Source organism: Helicoverpa zea, chromosome 9 (assembly GCF_022581195.2).
Source record: "Helicoverpa zea isolate HzStark_Cry1AcR chromosome 9, ilHelZeax1.1, whole genome shotgun sequence".
In the NCBI taxonomy this organism is placed as follows: domain Eukaryota; kingdom Metazoa; phylum Arthropoda; class Insecta; order Lepidoptera; family Noctuidae; genus Helicoverpa; species Helicoverpa zea.
The window spans coordinates 9,005,315-9,024,549 of NC_061460.1; the positions used below are offsets into that span (position 1 = coordinate 9,005,315).

At 37.3% G+C, this 19,235-nt stretch overlaps 2 protein-coding genes and 1 long non-coding RNA gene across 4 annotated transcripts; 2 read left to right on the forward strand and 1 right to left on the reverse strand.

Moving 5' to 3' along the window:
• Nucleotides 1-313: 313 nt before the first annotated feature.
• On the reverse strand, nucleotides 314-3,299 carry LOC124633419. 2 transcript variants are annotated; one of them, XR_006984740.1, is made up of 3 exons: nucleotides 2,599-3,299; nucleotides 1,184-1,316; nucleotides 314-442 (listed from the first exon to the last, which is right to left on the reverse strand). It is a non-coding gene; the product is annotated as an uncharacterized LOC124633419 (long non-coding RNA). The 2 variants fall into 2 exon arrangements; XR_006984741.1 differs by lacking the exon at nucleotides 2,599-3,299 and adding an exon at nucleotides 1,763-2,221.
• A 10,909-nt stretch (nucleotides 3,300-14,208) lies between these two features.
• LOC124633104 (H/ACA ribonucleoprotein complex subunit 1-like) lies at nucleotides 14,209-15,207 on the forward strand. Its single transcript, XM_047168200.1, has 3 exons — nucleotides 14,209-14,220; nucleotides 14,526-14,763; nucleotides 14,945-15,207. The coding sequence occupies exons 1-3, from the start codon at nucleotides 14,209-14,211 to the stop codon at nucleotides 15,169-15,171; spliced, it is 477 nt and encodes a 158-aa protein (XP_047024156.1). The 3' UTR covers nucleotides 15,172-15,207.
• Nucleotides 15,208-15,509: 302 nt separating this feature from the next.
• LOC124633404 (ankyrin repeat domain-containing protein 27-like) lies at nucleotides 15,510-19,188 on the forward strand. Its single transcript, XM_047168602.1, has one exon. It carries the CDS (start codon nucleotides 15,692-15,694, stop codon nucleotides 18,473-18,475), a length of 2,784 nt encoding a protein of 927 aa, XP_047024558.1. The 5' UTR covers nucleotides 15,510-15,691; the 3' UTR covers nucleotides 18,476-19,188.
• Nucleotides 19,189-19,235: the final 47 nt, after the last annotated feature.

Genomic DNA, 19,235 nt, shown 5'->3' on the forward strand with positions numbered 1-19,235 from the left:
CTATGCCGTAGGTCGTGGGTTCGATTCCCACCCAGGACAAATGTTGTCTGGGTGTTATTTATCTATAATATGTATTACATGTATTTAGAAATCAATTTTATTGATTTTATTGAACATTTTGATTTTTTTAAGCAGTAACACAGTTATTTTCGTGTCGAATAGCGTTTCTCATTTTTTTTAGTTGACATTATACATACGAAGAACGAAGAGAGCAGTAGAGACGTGTAACTCGATCACAATTTTTGTAACGAATATGAAAGATAAAACAATAAAATAGGCAAAGCGGCTTTTACCAAAGAACGGAACAGAAACATATAAAAATAATACTTTATTCCTTTAGAAATAAGGTTGCTTTCTTCTGTTTGTTTACATTCTCAAAAACGCCGACCGCGGTGTTTGCGGCAAATGCGACAAAGGCGGCGAAATTGCTTCTTGAAGTGATCTGAAACAAAAAATGGGGATTTATATAAGCGAGACCCACTATAAGTGCTTATTTACGGAGATGTGACGCGTTGCGCGGCGCGTTGTCACCCAGGTTGTCGTACATTACCTTATGTGCGATAACGCGGCCCGCTGCTGAACGAACCCCCAAAACGCCGTGTAACGCATCGCGTCTCCGTAAGCACACTAGTACTAAGTCCACTAGTCAGTCACCTTACACTACCATAGTTATAAAACCTCTTCATTTTTTTTAACACATACATTTATTTAGTATAAACTAGTTATTGACTGCAATCCCGCCACTCATGATCGGGGTTGTGCTTTGTATAAACATCATGTCCCGGTGTGAATTACCACTGGGCCTTTGCAAGAACGCACAATTTTCTAGCAGCTACTTTAGTCGAAATGAACGTCTGCGTCAGGATCCCTGTCACAACTCTCAGATCCTCTCGAAATACATATAGAGAGTTGCTACCTAATTGCTACCAGCTACCATTAGTTGCTACCAATTGCTACCCTCGTGGTTTTGAAGATATTCAGCATCTAAAGGTGATGATACTTCCGAAAAGCAGGAGTGAAGGTGAACGGGCTCCTTTTAGCGATGAATAGACACGCTTGTGTTTTGGCATTATTGTATCCTACTTTGAGACTGCTAAGACATTCAAACGCTCTATCATAGTCTCTCTTACCTCATCTACGTGAATGTGAGGAAATGGCAACGGTGTAAATAAATCGTACTTACTGTTGGAACGTATCATGCACTGGAGGAATATTTTCTTTATTCATGAAATATCCTCTCGCTGATCTTTTGAGCTTCTTCCTGCGGGCGCTTAGTTCTAGACGCCCTTTTTGCCCCATTCGCCAAGTTTTTGAATCTGTTCCACAAAAGTAACATTATAATTATACCAAGTTATAATTACACGGTATCATATTTTTTTTTAATAAAAATTGCATATGCCAGCAACAAACTTGATTCAATTTGAAAAAGAACGTATTCGTGTTTTTTCAAATTGTAATTGTTCAATTATTATTGTTTCATTTTAGGTGGAAGTAAAGATTTGAAAATACAGTATTTGTATAAATGTATTTTATTCAAAATCAAAACTCATTTATTCAAACTTGGCTGCAAAACAGCACTTTTCGAACGTCAAAAAAAATATTAAATATAATATATTAATTATAAAATATTTGTCACAAAAGTACCTAGAAAGTATGTTTACCAAAAATAAAGTACGTAATAAAGTATATAATAAAAATATATATTAAAAATATAAAGTATAGGTATAATAAAAAAGTATGGTTGGCAACCCTAGTCGCGTACCTACTCACGGAGCCCACGCGCGATGACCACAATATAAATATACCTAGGTACCTACAGCGTGCTCGAGCAACGCTCACAGAGACACGGACATCACACGATGTTTTGGCGCAATCGGCGCTCTCGCACTCAAAGTTTGAACAGTACAGACCTACAGCCACAAAATATGTAGACTACACTTTTTATACCTACTCACAGTTTACACACACTATTGACCGTTCGAGCGGGAACTGTTGGACGCGCAAGCCGTAAGTGAGTCCAGAGTTGAGGGCCTCAACTTGAGGCACAATATCGTGTCCGTGACTGGTCTCTGAGCTGTGTTTATGGATTTTACGATAAAAATTATCGTAAACCTCAAAACATTTTGTGATAATACCTACCATCTTACCTACCGATAATCAAAATAGTTCATTTACAAGCTTTTATGTAGGTACTTACCCGCGGCTTCGTTCACGTTAATTACGAATAGGTACCTACATAGCGTACGCGGCAAGTTGATCTAAAATGGCGATCGTTTCTATGGTTACATTTTGGTTCAACTTACGTGCCGCGAATAATAGCTAGGTACCTACCTAATAAATAATTTACGATAGTGCCATCATTTATAGAGCAACTGGTGTACTTCTATCCTACCTACCTATCGACACCACCGGAGGCAAAGTCCCAAGTCGTGTGGTTCAACGGTAAACCAGAAACGTACCTATTAGCTTTAATCGTACTTACCTACTTTGATTTATGGAAAAATAATAATAGTACCTAATTTAGGTATATATGATAAGTAGGTAAGAGGTAAACCTATCTAATAAGGAAGCTTAGGTATGATAACTTGTACTACTTACCCATTGTTTCTTGTTTCTTATTGTTTTCCACACGTGTTTTGCACTCAATGAAAACCACTTCACTGAAATAGTATCCACTATTCCACTCAAACCAACAATTCCAATCACAAACGAAAATACTAAGTCCAAAGTTCAGTGCCAAGTCAAACAGATAAAGAAGGTAGTATCGAAATCCAGAGTTTTAGCCGGGGGTCAGTGTAATGTTTACGTACGACAAGCGCTAGGAGAATAGTCTACCTACACACATACGATACGAAAGACGTGGGCCGCAGCAGCAGACTGAGCCCAAAACAATACAAACAAATAGTTGCACTAAAATTTGCACAGTTGCACGACAAAATATCGTGCAAAACGTAAAAATTGTGGAAATAAGCATGTGTGTATAAGCGTCTTTCTCCGCTCCGCCCCGCGCTTCTGCCGGGGGGAATGCTATTGAGTGAAATGCACGACAATTCATCGCAAAACGAGTACGTAAAAAAAGACGAAGAGTGCTTCAGAAAAAAGCGTTTTCTGAAAAAACTACTGTATAAATCAATTTGAAATAAATTTTATAGAACTCTTTAGTAATTGAGCTATGTCGGAGCGGACTTCGTTTTGGAGATTTTACATGTTTTATGGGACTTTTTAACACTCAAAGTTGCGTTAAAATTGTCTAGAAAAACGGAACTTTGTTGGCTCATAACTTTTTACTGGGATTTTATTATTTTTTTTTAAATCCGTACAGACAAACTTAATAACAATATAAAACGATATCAAGTTTAATTTTGAATGTATTATGTCACAATGTAGAGTAAAAGCACTCCGAACTTTGTATGGGAAAAATATCGACTAGTGTAACCTTAAGGGTGGTTTTGCTTTGAGGTTTTCTGCTAGATTTAATATTAATAGTAAACATTATACTTAATGTCGATTATATTCTTTGTTATAGAAACGCACAAAAAAACAATGGTATATCAAAAGGTATTTTGAATACCTACTGATCAATTAAATTATATGGACGGACAGTTGCCCCCAATCAAATTTCCTAAAAAGGAAAATAATTAAGATCAAAAGTATCAAACCAACCTTTAAATCAGAACAAACGGTAAAGCAAGCTATGAGTTGCTCACTTCAGTCGGCATAGGTAGTCTATTTGCTACAGCTTCGGGAAACGCAGTAATTGTTCATTATTGGAGCTTATTAAACAAACTGGCTGGCTGTGGCGCTGCCGGAAACGGAAGCGTGCGATGCAGCGCTTCGGCCGGAATCGGACACGTTCCGGAGCGTTATCCGCGCGAGCACTTCCGCCCACTCGGCTATCACTTGTTACCACCATCCCACCATGCCACCAGTCGCCATTGTCCACTGCACTACTTCAATTTTTCACTGTTGGAAATTGTTGGCGTTTATTTTAAAATATATTCATGTACTTACATAACAAAGCGATAAATATTTACGCAGACCAAATAGTGCGATCGCATCGCTGTGGATATGTACGTGAGCTGATGTGAATTAAATTTTAAACAAAAGGATATCCGCATTAAATTGGATTTATATGTGTCATGAAAGAATGAACAAAAATACTGAATATGATTTACTTAAATCGTATCCTGAATGCTGTTGTCAATGTATCCTATGCTATCATGGAAAAAATATCCATGCTGTCACCGAAATGTAGTTTTTGAGATCTCATAAAGTATTTCACACAAACTGTAGCATATTCCTACTGCGCGTGCTTTGAATCAAAGTTTTTTAAGCCTTATTTTTTTCCATAAATTCTACCTTCCGTTTTCAGGAAAGGTATTTGCATTTTCATGAAAAACTCAGTTTTTGATCATGCTTGCTTTTTCTCGGAGCTAAAGTCTACAATGTGAACTGTTTTTGTGTAACAATTGCTGAACGTATTGGCACATGTATCTAAAACTTCAGCGAATAGTTGACGCCAGGATTGGAATTTGGACGAATTCATTTCAGTTTTCTGAGGCTGCATGTTATAGTTTTCACTCTGAAATGTAGGCCATTTTAACTTGACTGTTTTTTGAGTAAACACCTACCGGTATTACAAATTATCAAAATCATTAAGCCTATTTCAGTTTATTAACTAAAATAAAAGATAACCTCAATTCAAAAGGATTAAAAAGTACTATATATAAGCGGCAATAACCTACAATTGAAGTGGGACGTTCATTATATCAATATAAATCTGAAACAGAACTGAATATTAAGCAAAGAGGTAAATTTTAATGAACCTCAATAATTCTGGTGCGAAAATGCAGAGCGCGAGGCGAGCGTGACATGGAAATCTCGGAGCTACGAACCATATAAAATGCACCATGCAAATATAAATATCAAGACTCCATTTTAAATATGAATTTAACTGAAAAGATTTAAAGAGAGATAATATTAAAAAGCATGAATCGTTTGCTGAAAATGAATTTTAAAACCGGTACTGGTCCTTTTAAAAGTCGTGGTGGCCCAGTGGGTAAAGCACCAACCCCTAAAGTATGAGGGCGCGGGTTCGATCCCAGGTCACGCAAGTACCAATGCAACTTTTCTAAGTTTGTATGTACTTTCTAAGTATATCTAAGACACCATTGACTGTGTTTCGGATGGCACGTTAAACTGTAGGTCCCGGCTATCATTGAACATCCTTGGCAGTCGTTACGGGTAATCAGAAGCCAGTAAGTCTGACACCAGTCTAACCAAGGAGTATCGGGTTGCCCAGGTAACTGGGTTGAGGAGGTCAGATAGGCAGTCGCTTCTTGTAAAGCACTGGTACTCAGCTGAATCCGGTTAGACTGGAAGCCGACCCCAATATAGTTGGGAGAAAGGCTCGGAGGGTGTGTACTGGTCCTTTTAAATCGTTTTACGATTCATTTTTGCGTAAGGATAAATAATTCTTTATTTCACTGAAACCTTTCACGTGTTCATTCTGGCAATAAATACCTTGTTTGACACAACAAAAAAAAAAACGAATCAAACCGCTATGAAAGTAATCCTTCATACACCTATTCCACAACTATTCTTTATTTACACAACAATGTCTTCTCTACACCCTTCGTAGTTCTACGCAACCGAGCGCCTCTGACCCACCAATTTGCCGACACGCATGCTTGCACACCGCGCAGCATCATTCGCCGATATAATTGTTACCTCCGAAATTCACGGCACTACTACCACTATGCATGTTAAATTAATTAACATTGGTCTGTAAATTCTGTGATTATTTTTATTTGTATCTACATTTTAAATGATTATAATTTTTAATTTAGTTAAGCTGCTTTTCGACTCTGCTTGATGTAGGTGTACCTATATTTAGAAACATTTTAATTTGATTACATTTTATCTGCGATCCAGTTACCTCTTATGAGAAAATAGTTTGGATCTTTTTGGTATATTAGACAAACCTCACTTTATTTTACTCTCATAACACTGATCTTCTCTTGAATTAATAAAACATGCATTCCTCTTTAACCAATCATAACACAGTATCATCCTATCACCCAACACAACCTCTAAAGTCAGTCCAATCACGAGAAAAAAACACGAAACCGCGGCTTATCTTGAAGGAGTTACAAAGCCTCGAGTCTAAATTCCCACGCTCCAAATTAAGTGCAAACTTAACCCGCATGCAGAGAGTACAGGGTAACTTGTTAAAGCCTAAGTGCACGGTTTTATTTGGTAGCTTTAAAAAATCTAGCTGACCTAGTTTTGAGATGTGGCGATGCTTAGGAAAGGATGGGTTTTTGATGATGATACCATCACTAATTTGTTGACATAAGTAGTTTAATAGGTGTTTACTCGTCGAATTACGTAGAATTTGTAACCAGCTGAATGCAACTTACAAATACCTGAAATCCTATAGACACCCTTGATAGTAGGATATCGGATTGATTGTGGCAGCTATTCAATTGTGCTCGCCCATTATTGACCACCCATACATTAAGTACAAGAGTACGGTCCACCAGTGGGATGTGGTGATTTATGTCCCCATATCTGACAAACCCTCAGATTTTTTCGGAACATTTTGTATGTTTTTTAAACTATAAAGTTTTAACACGATGTAATGTCCTTTCATCCCCTGATCCTGATAAACTATAGAACAACATAATATTTCACATTAATGCCGCTGGTCGGTCCCGGACACGCGACGATAACGCAACGGATCGCGCCGGTTCCGGCTCGCTCGCGACACCTTCCTCTACTTCCGACGCGTTATCTATGGTCACGCCACCCTCCAGTGGCTGTGAATTATACATGTATCCTGTATGGTTAGCTATTGGATGATACATGCTGTTTATGGGAACGATGGGAAGTTACATCTTCCTGAGTCTGTCAATATAAAAGTGTTTTCATTTTTGATGACGTGTCTGACGTCTAGGTGTCTCTATGTTCCTTAACTACTTTTTTGTGATTACTGGCCTTTAAATATCGTAATAATTTTAACTGAACAATTGCTTAATTTCATCTGTTTAAACAAGTGAACGTTTCAGCGTTTTCGTTTTCAGCGTAAGTTCGTACTGTTGATCCGCAATTAATTAACCCACTAAGTAGCAGATGGAAATTATTTTGTAGTTACTCAATAATACTTAAAGCTATACTGGGCAACTCTGTCCTCATCGCTCCTCTTAGTAAGTAATTTATGTAAACTAATGAAGGTTGAATATCAAAGCGTATGAAACCTCTTCTATTTCTCAGAATAAAAGCATCGAATATTCGCTCCACAAGTTTTTTATCAGATATTGAGACTCGAGTGGAAAATGCTTTTAGTATCACAGTCTCAAGTGTAATAATTTAAAAGTGTACTGTCTGCATTACACATTAGTATATATTTTAGTATTATTCTACTTGAAAATCTTTTTAGAGTGGGTATCATAAATATATTTTTATATGTTGTTTGTTTTCTCTTGAACGCATTAGCCATTAAGGAATGTAAGCACCACTATTATTTTCATAGGATAAAAGCACATATGTGTGTAAATTATAATAAATTGCTACGTTTGTTGCATATTACCTACCCATAATAGCTAAAAATAACCGCCAAATAGTTAAAGAACCTATAATAGACATTGCTGACCAGAAATACTGAAGCTGGATTCTTAGTTACCTTAACAATTAACAAGGGCTAAGGGCTAAGTATTCATCATCTCAATTAATCAAAACATAAGTCCTCAATCTAATAACACAGATTATCAGATAATATAACAGCGATATAGTCAGGGCCGGCTTTAACTCTACTAGCGCCCTGGGCGAGATTTCTACGGCGCCCCCAACTGCAATTCAAACCCTTACGAAAAACAGAGACATATGTAGTTACCGATTGCACGAGCGAAGCGAGCGCGAACTTTTTTTTTATTGTTAACAAGTGAAAGCAAAAATTACCTAAAATGTAGCCCAACCGTACATAAGTTATTGCTGGTTAGTGAATGCAAAAACACGGGAACACAGGTTCTGATTGCGCGAGCGAAGCGAGCGCGAAATTTTTTGTTATATTTTAGAACTCAAAACAAAAATGACTTAAAATGTAGCCCAAACGTAGATAACTCTTTGTTGGTGTTGGCGCCTATGAATTAAAATTTTGGGACTTAAAGTAGTACCATAAATAGAAAAAGTTACTTTCATATTAATAAAATGACTTAAAAACGACGTTACGTTTTTGCTAGGGTAGACAAAAAAAAAATTGAAAAATAAAAAGAACTATAAAGTGAAGCAAGCCCGAAAAAGCTTTTTTGAGATTTGGATCACTAAAAGTCCTTAACATATATAATAAAAGGCGACTGTGAAGTGAAGAAGCCGCGAGCGAAGGGAGCGCGAATTTTTTTGAGTATTGGGACATAAATTAAAAGTAGCTATATGTGAAAAAAAATGTAAGTGTAAAGTAAAGAAACCGCGAGCGAAGCGATCGCGAAAATTTTTAAGTTTTGGGACATAAAAGTAGTGTATCTAACGCGCCCGGCATTGTATGACAATACATTAATTTAATTGAAATTTCTTGGTCAAGGAGCGTACCGCGGCGCCCCTGAGCCCACGGCGCCCGGGTTATTCGCACACCCTGCACCATAGGTTAAGGCGGCCCTGATGCTATCCATACATTTGGATACAGTTCTTGTAAGCTACGATCTTTGATGAAATTTAAAACAAAAATAGGAGTAAAATTCTGATCAAGGATTGGTTGGGGGCGCCTGCGGCGCCCCTTATGTCCGGCGCCCTGGGCCGTCGCCCAACCGCGCCCTACCCTAAAGCCGCTACTGGATATAGTCTTAATGGAACATTAATTACTAGTTAATTCATTTGAGTAATGCAAAGGCATCGATTTGCGAACGCGCGTCGAACAATCACCGTGATTTGATCAACTGGCGCGCTCCCACAATAGGCTGACCTGGATCCTGTGCCGATATTTGATAACGGTGCCAATCAACTGATTATTGATTATCTCTATACTTCAATAGGTAATGTGTAGGACCCTATATGCATAGGACTATACATATTTTGTAAACGGTTAAAGTCAGACATTGTTATAAACGTAGGAAGACAGTGTTATAAACACTTGCTCCGTCAATTTCCAACAAATTAAGTAGGTTAACCTAATTCTATGTTTTTTACGGTTATGAAGTAGTTTGATTCAATAAATGAATATATTTACATAAGCCTGAAAATAGTTTGAATATTGAAATGCACTTCATTGCGCCATATATTATCTAGTATTTATTTATATACAGAAAATTGCCTACGCAATCGTCCATAACAGTCACTTTTTTACACAGGACTTTCCGCTGCAAGTTGTACAGGATTTTCCTTTAAAATCTAGTACCTATCAATATTGGGTTAAGTACTGATCTAGATAAGGAATACAATTACAATACAATCAACTTGTTTGATCAGACAATAAATGATAAGGAATGCCTGATACGAAACCCTTATCTGTTAGCTTATAGATATACCTAATATTAGGAAATGATATGGAACGCATAATGAAAATCTTAAACTACCTACTTCAGTATAATGCATTAAATTCTCAAAATATAAATCATCATCATCCTCCGAGCCTTTTCCCAAACTATGTTGGGGTCGGCTTCCAAAATTCTCAAAATATAAATGCAGGAGCATATTCTCATACTCAGTTGAAATGAAATTTCTACTTATGAAATAACATCTTAAAGTAGAATTTTAATAATAACTGCCACTTTTATTTTATATAGCTTTTTTTAAGTTTTCGTCCTCGGTTACGTTTTCGTCTGATTTCGCAAATTACATATAGCAAAAAGTATATCATACGAAATATACTTAGCTATTGTGTTTGTAAATAGAACTTGATGCTAGCCTAGGGCCAACAAAAAGCCAGGACAGCCTAAACTTATCAACTTCACATCACACAAAGTCAATAAAGTACCTCAGTAAAACGTCAACGGCTACCAAAGAGGTCGAAGCACCAACCTCGGCATTGTATCGCTTCTGTGCCAATGTTACTCTGAAAAACTTTAACGACCAACTCTGCGAACATGAATACGCTTTTAAGGCCGATGGCTGGCCCAATACCGCTCCAGTGCATCAGACCGATGTGGCCGGAATTCGGTATACGCCACGGTTTACTTTTAAACTTTCTGAGCAAACTTTAAGTATTTTGCTATTCAAATATTGGAGAAGTTAAACCGTTATGGATTTGAGTAGGGGCTAATCGTAGAATGTCGTATGCTAATATTCAACAGTGAAGTTTTAGTAGGTCTTTTTTTATGTTTTCATTCTTGCAATGATTGCTGCGTCTTCACGTTCGAGACAGCTAAACCGATTGAGATGTTTGGCATAAATGTAGAGGATACCCTGGAATACCCTTTCTTGGGGCCACAGAAGTCATTCATTTACCTATAATACAAAAAGATCACAATGTATTTACTCCCACATTCCACCACCTTCTTCACATTTCACTTTAAGCTTTCAATAAATTCCGTGCACTCAACGCTGCTCCGTAGACAAGGTAATGCAATATTAACGTTCCAGTAATGCACTATAAATATTAAATGCTATTCAATAGTTATAAGAATTGAACTGGGAACAAAGCAGTTTGTTTGCGGCGAACTGGCAAGCAATTCTTCAGGCGTCAGTTTTCAGCGCGCTTTGTGACAAAGGCAGTCACTGCGACGGCCATTTTGTGAAGGGTCCGTATTGCAGCGCTGTACGATTTTCACGATTATGTTTGTGTTTGAAAAAAGAATGTTTCGTACTCGGCTGCAATTAACTTTCGTGTTCATCTGGGTGTGAGAGAAAAATGTTGGCCTCAATGTCGCTTGGGAAAAAGGGGTCTCTGCCCCAGTGATATTTTCGTAAGGCCGACAAATTCTAGTTATAAGTTCAACGGAACTATGTTACTTCGTTAGAAGTTAGGCACTACTCGTCGTGATCTAGTTTACTTTTTTGTTATGATAACAATCCCTTGACAGTGTTTTCGCGCATTGATAAAACGTTTGGAAAATATTAGGTAATAATTGTGACACAAAATTATTCCTGCTTACCACGTACTTTAGAGGGTTCTTCCAATAAATTATTTGTTCAAAAACAAAAAAAAAACGTTTGTCACTTAACCACCGATCCCATAAACCGTAACTTAAATATCTAACATACATATTTGAAGACGGTGTTTTCCGGAGTATTTCCCCTGGTGGTTCTGCGTAGTACGGAAACGCGGCTGCTCGGCTATGGCGGGCCTAATGGCCTCTATTCAGCCTCCGACAAGTGACACTTGGGAGCAACGCGTATTGTTGCCGCCAGGGGTCGCGCGGACGCACCGAGTGTACAGGCTCTCCTTAACTAAATGTGCTAGGGTAAACGAAACACAGTGTTGTCATAGAAGTCAATTTTAAATGGAATTCTATAAGATGCTATGCCTAGAATTGGGTGAATCAAGCAGTGTCACTCCTGCTGACACCAGGCACACTGTTAGCTGGCCTAATAGACAGTTTTTACTTTCTCACTTATAATTATAATTAGTATGGAGTAATTTAAGAAAAAACAAACCCCTCTCAAAAACACTACCTTTTGCTGCAATACCTACCTTCATAACACATACTCAGCTAATTCTCTACTGACAAAATATCTAGTTATCTATGCTAAGCCAAACTTCCTACACATACTACGCAAGTATAAACCTACATAATAATGTATTCAGAACGTAGATACAAATTGAAACAATTGGATTGGTTCGTGCCAGAAATATTAGGGGAAATTGGCAAGTTCGCGAGAGATCGGCAACTATTCGCTATAGCAAGACAATGAAGTTATTTATCTACTGAAATAAGAATATAAAATAGTTTACCTGTACGGAAAAGATTTGACCCATTCAAAACAAAGTAACCAGAAGAAATCCAACTCATGTCTAAAAAGTGTCCAAAATATCTAAGTATTTATTACAATAATGTTTACACAATTAAAAGATTTCAATTACTTCAAAGTTAAAACTCCTCCATAGACTTAATAACGCTAAGTGCCCCGGGACTAACCAATCTAAACACAAAAAAACATTTCGTGGACTTGAAAAAGATTGCCCCCGTTTTGTTCCATACAATTTCTTTAATACAATGCCTACTTATTTGTGTAATACTACTTCAAAAAACCGGAGAATTCTTGAATATTTTCACCCAGCACTCGCCGAAACCCTCGTGGGAACATAAAAGGGAGGGCTGGCTCTTTTTACTACAGTTCGCGGCAACCTTTGGAACTTCATAGCTATACATTTTCAAGTCTGGTTTAAGATAAGGAGCCAGGTATATTATTACCTGCTCTGATATTGAGCGAGCGCTTTTTATTTTTGTTACGTACTAACGTATATATTTCTTTTGATTATGTAGAGAGTGGTTGAACCTTGGCAACTTGGTGCTTAACTTTACGAGGTTCTTACAAAGTTCATTGCTCTTGTCAAAAGTGTTTAAAGTCCCATGAATTTGCAATAAGAAATTTTTATCTGTAGGAACGTCAACATTATGTCTACATACTTCTTAATTCTTGTCGAGGTTTTCAAAAATAATGAAGCAAGCTGAAGAAAGAACTTCCACTTTTGCTATTGTGGTCGATCAAGTTTCCGAAGGTGGTCAAGGTGATAGCATTTTTGATATTTATACATAGGTAGAGCAAGACATTCAAATAAGCAAGGGCCAATGTGTGACAACCAATCTTACAATGAAAATTATTTCGTATCCAAACTTTGAACAAATATGGCGGCAACTCGTTTTTTCTTCCAATGTGAATCATTGCCAATTTTCTTCTATTTCTCCAAGTTACTTTCAGTTAGAGGAAGAAGTACTCGCGCACTGCATTTTTACGAGCTCCAATGGATTGCTCCGAAAAATCGTTCGTGTTTCGCACAAACTTCAGTAATAAAAGCGACGGTCCACTTGCATTCAGAAAGGAAGTAGGGGATGGGGTGGTGGAAAAGTGAAAAATAAAAAGTGGCATAACCGGGGAGTGTTCGACCGCACCGCGCAGACGAGCCAGAATTTAAATTAACCACTTCATATTCCGGTCTGTATGCGATGAAATATTTATACGGGAGCCGGCACACATCACCTCACCATATTAAAATAACAACGCAATGTCTGACAATGAACCACAACTTTTTTTCCGAATTAGGTAGATACCGTTTTGGTACGCTGGGCTCCGCCAACTGCGAACGTCCATCTGAATCGCGAATTCTGCGTCCATCAATAAATACATGAATATGAACAATAACTCGAACTCAATAGGAAAATCATTCCTAAATTAGAACAATCTTGCTAACGTCAATATGAAAACTCATTATACACACATATAAATCAATGGAACGAACTATTCAGAGCTATTCGTCGCAAACGGTTGTACAAATATTATGAAACTGCTTCTATTATTATGTATGACTAGGTAGTTTTAAAGCAAATAATTCAATTTACACAGCGAAATACCGACAAACACGGTAAAACCAGCGGAATAGTTCATTCGAATGACCTGTGCTAATGTCCTATGATAATAGATGACTATAAAGATGTATTTCTGTTGTAGTTGGATGATATTGACGTGTTTTAGAATTACAATGGCCTTTGTTTGGGATAGTTACGTCGAAGCTCAAGATGACGTTAAATAAGTGCAGACGCTCACGTTCTCAAGTCTATTACTCTGTCTACGTATCTAATTTCAGAGTTTTTTCACCTTCTTTACCAGTTTAGCACTGGTGCAACAGAGGACATATGAAAACAAGAGCTCTGGTGTACGATCAACCATGGCATGTACCTACTCCAACGAGCCCCATATAATAGAAACAGCAAAATCATAGAACAACGCTGCTTAATACTCTATATCATAAACTATTTTCTGCTCGTTATAGAATTTACCTCAGGCTGCAAACTTACAACTGATTTAATTGGCCTTGCCTGTAAATGCAGTCAGCTACTATTGCAATCCGTTTGAATGCTCAACGAATATTAGCGCACTTAGAACCTGGTTTTCGTGGGAAATACTAGGTAGGTACCTATTCAGGAATATCCGCCATTATTATAGGTATAATGCAGACTACATGAGTCAATTTCATCAATTAGCATGTTTCGAAGATCTACCTATATTATATGGTCGCCCATAAGTTTTCTATCAGTCGTTTAAGGACACCACATTAACATGGAAATCTCTGTGAGTATTATTGTAACGCTTTTCTTGTGTACCTACATATTTCGCAACAAAGGTACTAATTATCTTTATACATATCGATGTATAATACTTATCTTCCTATAGGTACGTCCCTACTAATAAGTTAGACGAACCTCGATGTTTTAAAGTTACCTAATAATTAATGAATACCTACTCGAATCAAATTAACGAATGAGCAATGTTATGCAACAATATATCAACTCATGAAATTATGATTGATTGTCACAACCGCATCGAGGTAATGGAAACATCACTCATCACTCTTTTTGATATTATTTTGCTTTCAGAATTTCGGATTGACTATTTTCCTTGTATTTCTGATGGGAATACAAGAAATTCGTTCAGCTAAAAATGAGCAAACAACTCAACAGCTGGACGAAAAATCGAATCCATTAGCGAATCTAATACTAAACGAAAATGAAATTGGAGATGCCAACCGCAACGGAGACAACACAAAGGACACTTTATCGAGAGTGAAACGACAATTCTATTATGATCCATACTACCCATACTATCGGAGACGAGGCAAGTAACGATTTTCCAATTGCTCTGACTACCTTAAATACCATTATATACCATTTAGATAATCCTCTCACAATTCAAATGTTAACAGTTGTTATCTCAGGCTGCTGATGCCTAAAAATGGTTATCAATTTTCCCAACTACCGTTAAGTAAAGCCTAACCCTTCCTGATTTGTCGTTTCAGTGCCCATTGCAGTTCCTGTGCCAATTGTTGTCGGTGGCTTTGGCGGCGGCTTTATAGGCAGAGGGTATGGTGGTCGAGGATTCGGTTTCGGGGGCAGAGGCTTCGGCGGTCGAGGATTTGGCGGACGTGGCTTTGGCGGACGTGGCTTTGGTGGCGGACGTGGTTTCGGTGGTTTTGGTGGCCGTGGCGGATTCGGAGGATTTGGTGGTCGTGGGGGCAGAGGATAAACATAAGCGTTACCTACTTTTTATTACCTACCTGTGATTTTCATAATGTTCTTATACCTATTTGTAAATTAAACTAATTATAATAAAATTATCGTTTTATTTTCATTTTGTCAATACCATTGAGCATGTATGATCGGCAAATGAGAAACCTTCGCAATAATAACGTAAAGATGTAATACACTAAATTGAATTGCTATGTTATGATTTGATAATACAAACCCTATAAAAATAAATGAATTCGTGGCTGGTCTCACTTTAATCCTCGTTTTGTTTCATTACTATCTAGAGATTATCTGTGGCAAGCGTTGACAGTTCGGATGTCAACCAGAATATCTGTCACAAACGTCAGTAGCGTTAGCGATGCAAGGTCACGAGCAGCAAGTTTTGGTGCTTAAAACTTAATTAATATTCGGTAATACGAGGCCGAGCCAAAAAAATCATAATTTAACTAGTTCTACTGTGCTCATGTGCTATTTTGCTGCACCAAATTTTTCTTAGTGGATTCTATTTAAAACGAACAATGGATGGTTCTTACGACGAGATAATTTCTGATAACCCATTCTTCGTTGAATTGAAGACCGAATACGTTAATTTATTCCAACATTGTATAACACAATCTTGGGTAATATGTGTGCCTCGGATTGGGAGTTTGACGACGCGTGTGTTCACCATCGAGGACTTCTGCGCTCATTTGCTGGTGCCGAGCGACGAGCTGCCGGAGACGCACTACAGCACGCTCACCGAAAAACAAGTGACGGTCACTAACAAAGTGATCACGCTGGAACTCACCAAAGGCCTGCCTCTGCAGAGCCACATACTATTTGAAGAAACATTCTACACTGAAGACTTCATCAAGTACAAAGTGTGGTGCATTGAGACTCCTCTTGAGCCAACCGTTAACTTCAGTGATAACACGATATCTAAAGAATATCTCACGTCCATCAATGACTGCATTGACTTGCTCTGGACACAAGCAGCTGGCCGGCAAGTGTTGGACCAAATCGAAAACAGTGTGCAATCGTTTTTGAAAACTCATCCAACTCTACCTGTTGCTGTAGGACCGCTTAGAGACACAGTTAGTGAATTATACACTCAATGCCTTCAAATTGCCCTACAAAACAGGAGACTTAGAGACAAGTCAAAGTCATGCAAACAAGTTTTGGAAAATATAAAACTAGCTGTAGAGTGTTATATGCAGCACTTGCTGTTTAATGCCTTGTTCAAACCAATATGTACTTGCTGTGCCTATGAGGATTCACACCTCAATAAAAAAATAAGGAACATGTGTGATATCCAGCTCAGAGACTTGGATATCAAGAAGGAACTATACCATGCTGTGCCTAAAGCCAAACAAATACTTTCTAAGATAGACACATACAACACTGTGTTGGAAAAAGTGTTATGTCTGAAACAGGCCTTAAATGCTATCAACAAGAATGATGATGGCAACAGTGTTGGACTACTTACTGCTGATGATCTGTTACCCGTATTTGTATTCCTCGTCATAAAGTCTGGTCTCCCAAACTGGTACAGTCAACTTATGTACATGAAGGAGTTCCGCTTCAGCAGTGTTGGCAAAGGTGATGGTGACGAGTGTGCCTTCCTAATAACTACTTTAGAAGCAGTTGTAGAACATATACAATCTGGTGCACTTGCTGGCTCTCCTGACCCTGAATCTTATTATTATGAAAGCAATCTCACAGAAGAAAACTTGAACACTAGAGAAAGGAAGAACAGTTTAACTGAATCCATCTCCACAAGTGACACCAACAGCAAAGAAGAAACATTAGAATATATTTTTGAACTAATCAAAGCTAATCATTGTGAACAAGTTCAGGCTATACTGCAAAAAAATCAAAAACACCTTCAAAGTACTCATGTGAATGGAAATAATGTTCTAAAAATTACAATGGATAATAATTTCACAGATGATGATGACGATGACAGTGATATAGAAATCTATAACAAGCTCTGTCATCCTTTGTGTAATTGCAAGAAATGCTGTTGCAAGATTTCTAAAAATCTTTTGAAAACCTCTCCGACTGTCACTTCTAGGGACGGTCATGGGCTCACAGCATTACATGTGGCTTGCATCCACGGGAAAGCCAACATAGTAGAATCTCTAATTGAAATGGGTGCAGAAGTAAATGCAACAGACCTGAATGAATGCACCCCATTGCACTATGCATCATCAAGGGGTCACCAAAATGCCTTGCTACTATTACTACATTCAGGTGCCAAGATAAATCAAGCAAATATTGACAAGAACACACCACTCCACATGGCAGTAAATAATGGCCATTTGAATTGTGTCAAAGCTCTTATATACTTTGCAGAGCACAGCAGAAGGAAAATTAAAGTAAATTGTGTGAATGAGAGCGGGAACACACCGCTACATATGGCCTCTAAGTGGGGTTATGAGGGAATTGCAAGATTGTTAATAGAAAATGGAGCAGAACCTTCTCTGCAGAATCGTTACAATAAAACTGCATTTGATTATGCACACAATTTGAAGATATTGCAAGTGCTCAAGTCTTGCACTCCTAATTTGTATGAATACATACACATCACAAGTTCTAATGTCAAAGTTCTGAACCTCAAGCCTGCTAACAGTCCTCTTGCTGACAATATACAGAAAATAGTCAAAGTCAATGAAAATAATGTTTCAAAGGCAGTAGAAAACCTGAAGTTAATAGACAGGATTTTAAAAGCTATATCTTATGGAGATGTAAAACTGGCTTGCTTTTACATGAACATCAATTACTCTGCTTATGCAGACATGAAAGTTAAGCCTGAGACCCCACAAAAGGATAGTCCTTGCCACCCATTATGTGAGTGTTCAGTCTGTAAGAAAAAAACAGAATCATATTCAACAGACTTTGATATCAACTTCACAGACACAAATGGTTTCACTGCCTTGCATTATGCAGCCAGATATGGTTTAGATGAGTTATGTCACATATTGATACTCAACAATGCAAATGTGAATTGTAGTAACAAAAAGAATCAAACACCTTTACATTTAGCTGCTTTGAATAATAAGACGCAAGTTATCCGCTTGCTGATGGACAATGGCGCGAATATAAATGCAATTGATATAGCTGGGAACACACCGATGCACAATGTATGTGCAATGGGTAACATAGGCGCCGCCAAGATGTTACTCAACTACAGACCTGACTTGACCAAGGTAAATGGAGCAGAGAAAACTGCATTGGTAGTAGCTCAAGAGAATGTTCACTTGACAATTATAGATTTAATAGATAAGTATACACATACTTACAATGTAATCCAATTATATTAAGAAATTGTAATTTATAAGAATTATTAATTAATGTATAGGAAATTATTTACATAGCTTTAATTATGTAACAATTTGTGTTAATCATTATCCAATTGCATTTTCGAATACATTCCAATGATGTTTAGTATGGTTTTGTATAAGTCACAATATTATAATTTATAATTGTGTTCACTGTTTTGAGGATACTTTACGTATGTACCTACCAATATATTACATAGGAACTAAGCATTTCCATAACAATAGTGCATGAGTATATTATGTTGAAATATTAGTCTGTAAGCTTTTTAAAAATCGTAGTTGCCTTAGCAGTGATGTCGTTAGCATTTCGAAATTCTTGATTTCCTACTTCAGCTATTCAAATACTCAAAGATCAGATCATAGATAAAGGCTCATTTGAAAAGTTGATATATCTTGTTTGCTCTTAAAACGACTTATGCCAGAAGCTTGCCTTTAAGTTTAAAATAAGTACTTATATTTTTATAGTTCTTTTCCTTCTAAACGCTTCAATGTCTTATTTATTCTTATTTTGCCATTTACACAAATTAGTGTCTCAACTATCTGTGCCATTGTACGTACTCTGTCTACCCACTGTTTTACAGGACTCCTCTAAGACTGATTTATTAACAATAGTATTTTAAACGTTTTTTACTAAAAATCATTGTTATTTTATTTTTAAGTTATGATGACTGACAATAAACTTTATAATGAAGCAATATTTGATTTCAATTCAGGCTACAAAATTCGGGTATAAAATAAAAGA